Raw genomic sequence first — 7,426 nt, 5'->3', positions numbered from 1 at the left:
ATAATCATTTAAATTTACCTCATTTACAGTTTATTTGGATTTATCCATGACCCCACAGGCTGTTCAGCTCTAAACACTATCATGTCTAAACAAAGGTGTTATTATCAGGGGTTTCAATAACAATACTTATAAGCGGCCACTGAAAGTTTAATAGACGGCTGTGACCACTAAAATCACTTTTATTTTCATTAATGAAATCCAAACAGACGGCAGTAAATGGTCCTACAGGCACCGCTCTTTATTGAAACTCCTTTATCATTATAATTATTATTATTATTGTTATTATTATTATTATTATTAGACCTACAACAGACACCCTCTACTTCATCCTGACCTAGGATTAACTGAATCTTGCTTTGACAAAATGAGCTTGTGGGTTTGCATAATAAAAACACTAATAATAATAATACAACTATCTTAAATTCGTACAGTTGTAGTCAAACAAAACAAAACAAATAAAAAAGACTTTATTCATTAATTACAAATTATAATTTCATGTTGGCTTCCACCCGCATGTAGAAGAGCCCAATCGAGACAGGGGAAGTGACACGCAAGTTTATTGGAAAAGACGAAAAATATTTTACAAACAATACCAGTTGTTGCCAAATTTAATTATGGTATCAGTTAAAAATATTATTATGATACAGGAATGGCAACGTGGATAACACACAAAGTAAAAGTCAAATCGTGTTTCAGAGCTATCTAAATTTTAATTAATTGGTGCATAATTTCGGTGACGGTCAATGTAGTCATCAGATTTCAATAAAACTTCCGCGTTAATTTATTGGATGTTCTCTTTGCATATGATCTTCTTATGTTTATAATGTTTTCAAATAAAAACCTTAAATTTCGGAAATCGATGGATTACCTTGAAATGCAAATACACATGTTGGATGAAAGTGAATGATCTTGAGTTTGAGTAATTAAAGCAGAGTTAACTGTCTGATAGTATAGAAACTGTACCTCATCACGATCTAAATAACATCCAATTAACTTTAAGTGTTGGGCTATTATTGACATATAAATGCATCTACGATGTATACGAATTGCTAGTTTTGTTTGATTTGTGGAATTATTGAGATAAAATGAGGCACAACCTGGTATAAAGCTACAGGCGAGGTTAACCAAATGAATTAATAAGCTTACCTCGACTTGTGCCTTCGTCAAACCAGTGTCCGTTGACGCTTTTAAAACCATCTCCTTGTACATGGTTCCCGTTACTACTACTACTACTACTAACCATCCCTCCTGCAAAACACCGCTCTAAAATACCTCTCTGTTCATCTGAGATACGCGTACGTTTCGCCATTGTATTTCCACACGAAGAACAACCACTATCTCGCTGAGGGCTTACCAGACGGCACGTTGTGGAATTTGTTACTCGCGGGCGAACGTGGATCATTCCATAAAGCGATTTCATTGGCTGCTCCAGACAATGCCTCAAATAAGCGGCATCAGACGGCTCAGATGGCCCAGACGATCATTTCACTTGGGTACTACCCACATTCTCAATTGAGAAATACCGGGTGTACGCTATGAGAAAATGTGACACGGGTGCTTCAAACTGGCATTTTCGTTTACTGATAAAATGAGTTACAGAGAAAAGATGTGAACTCTGCAACAGCATTGCGTGTCGTTCTCCTCATAGGGATATCTACAGCTCGTTCATAGCTATAGTAAGAGTACACTGGGACTTTGGATGTGGTTCTTGTAGAAGAACCAAAGGAATCGGCATTTTCGAGTTGCCCTTAGCGAAAGATGAAAATCACAAGAGATGGCGCAACGAGTGGCTTGGTGTACTCAAGAAAACAAGGGAAATGGATAAAGATTTTAAAAGACAGATAGATGAAGACAAACTCTACACTTTCGGAAAGCATTTTTTGTCCGTAGATATTGAAATATGTAAGTATTTTTCGATAACTTTTGCTATGGAACGATACGATTGCTGAGCGTAATGTGCGTAGCGTTGCCAAGCTACTAAGATATAATCAAACAGCTTTTTCTTTCGTAGAGAGTCAGGTTTAAGACTTTGTCTGCCTAAATGTCAGAAGTCTTACTGAGCACCAGCGAAAACGAAAGCCATTCCTGGCACCTTACAGGTCTACTCAAGATTGATGGTAAGTCTTGCTTGAACTATTGGTATAATCATAACTTGTTGTTTAGTGCTCAAATTGTCTATCATAAGACTCAATTTATAATAACCTGTTAATTTGATTTTAAGAGCAAAATTACATTTTTATCACTATTATTTTCATGTAAATACTCTTGCCTACAAGTCTGTCATTCAAGTTTAAGAACACAGACTGTATTGATAAATTGCTATGCATTTGAACACAAGTAATTTTTGAATTTATATTTATAGGTTTGGCTTTTTGATGGAATTCCTGCAGTATCTTCAGAGCTGGAAGGAGAGCACTGAAAACCGAGAGGGTGAGTTTACCCAAAATGCAAGATCCAGGATGTTCCTCTCTTGGCAGACATACGAAGGCTTCCAGATTTTTGCAAGGTCTACAATCAAGTGCACCAGGTTTCTTCTTTCAGAGGGGATGGAGTATGTCCTGACAGAAAGGTTCTGTCAAGATCCTGTGGAAGGATATTTTGGAAAGCAGAGGCAGTTTGGCCGCAGGTGTGACAATCCAGATATCAGGACCTTTAGCTACAACAGCAACACTATTAGAATTGAAAGCTCAGTCTCCTGCCAGAGTGGGAACACTAGAGGCAGAAAGGACACAAAAAAAGCCTGGGTTAATGTGACCAATGAAAAGCTACCATGTAGAAAAAAGCAAAGAACTGTTTAGCGTATTCATAGCTAGTAGAGGCACATTCTAAGCCACTCTATTCATACTCTATTTCTAAATTTTTTTACTCCAATAATACAAGATATTCATGTAACAATCAATTAATGCACATAAATCAATCACCAATGTTTCATTTATTGTTTCAACATGTTTAATTTGAAAATAAATATTTACATGACATTTGTGTTGTTTTCCTTACTACATGATTTAGATACATGTTATTATCCTATAACTATCATATTGGTTAATCCAAAGTTAATAGAGGGGTCAATCATATTCATTTTCATATGACTTTTCAATGGTTTCCATTAGGTATGTAGTTTCTTTGACACGCATTACCTTTATTCAACCAGTAACAACCATTTGTTTTGTTAAATAAGAATTTGTTATCAGATTCCTGAACTCTAAATCTATTGTGCAAGGAACCTTAATACTTTTAGGTACTTGCTATAAATAAAAAATGAAAAATAGAAATTGAAAATTAAATTTTTATACCATATGTGAACAACTCTTAGAATGAAAATGCTCTTCTTGATAAATGACAATAATATTACAACAAATATAGTGAGAAAGCAACAAATATTTCTCCATGTATCATATAACTGTTTTGTCTTGTGTAATAAAAATCTATTACATTACTCAGGCCTTGCTTGTTCTTGATCATGACTTCTCATGATCTCCTTTTGGAGAGCTTTAGCCTTTGTTTGCTTTGCTTTTACTTTGTAGAGCTGAATGATGTCCTCAGCACATGAAAAGGAGCGTACCCTTACATACAAAGTTACTATAGCATGAAGCACATTTTTGCTCACTTCAGCCTCTGGGATTAGCTCTGCATCAGAAACCATACATTGGTAGCTTGACAATACCTCACTGTCAGTTACTGAGTTGAGAGTTATGCCAGCAATTCTTGGGTTTCAGGTGACGTCACAAGCTTTGCTGAAGTTAGTATCCGCCATGTTGGTGTCCCTCGGGTGTCAAAGTTATGCATAATTAGTCGATTTCTATAGTGAAGCCCTCTCTCTTATCGCCGTATTATTTCGCCAACTACATGAATATCCAGAAAGAAAAAAGCGATAAAAGTATCTGGCATTCATCTTAAGGTATCCCAGTGTTCTCTGAGTATGCCGAAAGCTTAGAGAGTTGGAAGGAAAGATGTTTACAAAAGATCTCGGTGATCGCGGTTGACCCTGCAAGCGTGACAGCCGAGAAGTTCAGTCCAAAATGCTTGCCTCTTGTGAAGTGTCGGATTTGCTGAGTTACCTCGTTCTTGAGACCAGCTTCTACACCAAGAAGCAGTTCAAGGTGTTCAAGAGTCTAGAGGCGTTTAATCAAATGGTGTCGGGATTTGTAACCTCAGTTGTTGGCAAAGTAATCGCCGGCAAGTATGTCGTGAGAGCACGAGTTTGGCATTCACAGCATATGAATGATCCTTTTGTGAACATTTGGGTCATTTCCGAAAACAATGGGACTATTTTGTCAGCCCATTGCTTTGGATGCAAAGCTGGACTGGCTGAGTCATGCTCACATATCGCGAGTGTTTTATTTTATATTAGAGCAACTACTCGAATTCATGGCAAGCTCGCTGGGTGTCACGAAAACTCAGACACCGAAAACTCAGATCCCTCGAAGTGTTCTCCAAGCTTCCAAAGTGCTCCATAATTCGATAGTGCATAGCATAAAGCATGAAACAATTGTTTTATAACATAACCGGTGGAATAATGCAACAAATCCGACGCGAAAGACGGACAACAATATCAAGAGTTATTCTTCAGTGAAGCGAATCGTGACGGCGCTGATGCCGATTCTTCTTTCCCGTTGTTTTTCTCTTTCTGCCTCATTTAAGAACTCTAGCCTAAGGGTCGCAAAATTGTCTTCGTTTTGGGACTGGTGGGCCGAGTCTCTGTTTGTATCCATTATTATCGCGAAATATTGAAGAATTTTAACAGAGCGACAACAAGGATCTGTGCGACGAAGTACAAAAAAGTAAACAAATGTCCCTTTCGGCTCGTCAACATCACGCCACATTTTAATACTTTGGTGTTGGAGCGAGCGCATTTGATCCAGTTAACTGTGAATGAAAAGCTCAAAATTAACGGGAAAAATGGAGGAAATCTAAGCAAAATGAAGTCTTGTGTCACTCTAAAATGTTTTAATGCTCAACCATCGGACGATTTTGCGAAACGTGCAACTTGCGGCCTTGTTTTTGCTGCTTCAGTTGGATCAAGACCCAAAACGTCAAAATACACGCGGCATTACCAGGAGTGATCATGAGTCGAGTTTATCTCTTGAATTTTCGAGGGGTCTGAGTTTTCGGGGTCTGAGGTCTGAGTTTTCGGGGTGTGAGTTTTCGTGACACCCCAAGCTTGCTTGCACTCAGGTAAAATGCTCATGGATTTTGCCGACATATGTCAATGAAGTGCCGTATGCGAGGGCTAAAGACATCGATTTCTCATCGGGTAAGAAGCTCAAAGAAAAGCTCCACCAAAAAATCGAGGATCTACAACAGCCGCAAGCCTCGAACCATACAACAACTTCTAGTTCCTCCTGTTCTTCCCCTTGATTTGTAATGATCTTAGGTATAGCGCATTAAATCATATATCCAATGAATTTTGCGCCATAGAAATAATAAAATTATTAAATTATCATACGAAAAAATCCTTAGTCTTTATGCTTTCCACTTTTGCGCGAACAGCCAACAACAATACATAAAACCATCCCCTCTTTCTCACATGAACTCTTCGTTAGATACGGTTTGTTTACGCTCGAGGGACACCAAGATGGCGGATAGTAACCGTTGCTAAGGTATTGGTCACGTGGGTGAAACCCAAGGATACATCTCGCGTCGATTGCACACATGGATGACTTGGGCAAGATTCATTTATCACGAAGTTGGCCGGGATACCAATTGAGATGACTTTTTTCCACTGGACTTAAACAAAATTTCGGAAGGTAGTGTTCGTTTGACTTCTGTATAATTGAGCCAATTAAAAAAGGTTTTTGTGAAATTTTTGTAATTGTCGTCATCTTTTTGTGCGTGTTGTCTTCGTGAAAACGGCTTTCGTTATCTCTATATTTCGAGTCCTTCGTGGCTTTCCATATCTCAGATCATGGCTGGTGATGGCTTAGGCTCCGTCCGCGATGAACAGAACAAGCTGGGGTCTTATAGTTGTGCTATTAAAGTAGACAAATCAATATAATCGTCATATTTTTCGAATGTCTGGAGGAGGAAACCATAAATTTTACTCTTAAAATTGTATTTTGTATTCTTACGATGTGAGTTCAGAGAATGTGGAGCTGGAGCGACTAGCAATCCGCTAACTGATGCTTTTCTTTATTCTCATCACTTGTCCTCTTGATAAGGTATTGATATTGTATGGAGAAGTTCTCTCTTGGTCAGGGGAGGCAACACAATTTTTAATTTAGTTCTGAAGCTTTGCGTACAGTTTGAAGACAGTGAGTACATTTTCTTGCTTAGTTTCCTCTAACACCGGAGAAAAACACAAGCCCTAATATAATAGGCGCTTAAACATTTGGACAGAAATCAAGGACCAGTGGAACTTTGAATCCTCCATTATGGCTAAATGCCTTTCAAACCAGCGAGTCCAGATCAGACGACAGATGCACATTCGTGATGGTTCCCGCATGCATTCACGGCAGATCTGCAAAGACCGTACGGGGCCCACGCAAATTTGAATCAGGGCTCCTTGTAGCTGAGGAAATAGCAACAGCGAAACGAGAATTCTCTGCAAGTCACAATATAGCCAACCGGTGTAGCCGGCCTTGCAGTTACCACAAATCATGATCGCGTCCACACTGAGACTTCCACACATATAACTTTATTTCAACTTGGATTTAGAATAGCTCGAAAAAGAGCTTAATATATTAGAGTATAGTTAATATTTAAGAAATACAGAAAAACGTATAATTACAAATATATAAAAATATATATATATATTTATATAACTAACTGCAGACAGTACTGTTTCGGCCTTCTGGGCCTCATCAGTGCAGTGCTAATGCTAGGATGGGGGAGAACCGAGAAGGTCACCCCAAACGACCCAACCTTTGTGGTATCGTCTAAGCCATGCCAGAGTGCTCAAACTAGAGTAAACCAGCGAGCATATATATATATATGTGTGTGTGTGTATATCTAAAATTACTACGCACATATATATATACATATATATATATTTATATCACTGTCTTTAGTTCCTCTTGCTTCCTTACAAAATACTTTTCTTGGCTCCGCACTATCTTTCAAGCTTTGCAACCACCTCATTTCATCAAAAAATACTCCACTGTGTTCTGTGTAAAAAAGAAAAACAAAATACAGAAAAAAAGTCAACATAAAATCAATCAATGTAGAAATCAATCGGAATTAACACTCCTTCATCGTAACACTAAAGAGCAATCTGGCCCGACAAGAATCATCGCCAACAATAAATTCTATACAACAAATTCTGATATTGCCGCTAGCTTCATCAATATTTTGATTGTGTAAGCCCTACACTTGCCAGCTCCCTAGGGTATCATGTTGGCAACCCCCTTAAATACAGAAAATCTTCTCCTCCCAGGAGTTTTGTCCTTTAATTAACTCCCATAAGTGACCAATACAGAATTTCTCCTTA

The 7,426-nt window shown here is 38.2% G+C and overlaps 1 protein-coding gene and 1 long non-coding RNA gene across 2 annotated transcripts in view; one reads left to right on the top strand and one right to left on the bottom strand.

The window, feature by feature from the left end:
• LOC148715821 (uncharacterized) overlaps positions 1-1,374 on the bottom strand; it is a 20,053-nt gene extending 18,679 nt beyond the window's left edge. The window contains exon 1 of the mRNA XM_088746427.1: positions 1,147-1,374. Coding sequence (XP_088602553.1) covers positions 1,147-1,209 — 63 coding nt within the window. The 5' untranslated portion in view covers positions 1,210-1,374. The remainder of the gene's footprint in view (positions 1-1,146) is intronic.
• A 478-nt stretch (positions 1,375-1,852) lies between these two features.
• Positions 1,853-6,619, top strand: LOC148715820 (uncharacterized). The gene is made up of 4 exons (XR_015995820.1): positions 1,853-1,902; positions 2,012-2,117; positions 2,363-5,747; positions 6,274-6,619. It is a non-coding gene; the product is annotated as an uncharacterized LOC148715820 (long non-coding RNA).
• Positions 6,620-7,426: the final 807 nt, after the last annotated feature.

The sequence above is a fragment of the Stylophora pistillata genome, unplaced genomic scaffold (genome assembly GCF_964205215.1).
Source record: "Stylophora pistillata unplaced genomic scaffold, jaStyPist1.2 SCAFFOLD_50, whole genome shotgun sequence".
In the NCBI taxonomy this organism is placed as follows: Eukaryota; Metazoa; Cnidaria; class Anthozoa; order Scleractinia; family Pocilloporidae; genus Stylophora; species Stylophora pistillata.
The sequence above is the reverse complement of the archived record's forward strand: the minus strand, read 5'-3'. Positions and strand labels throughout refer to the sequence as shown.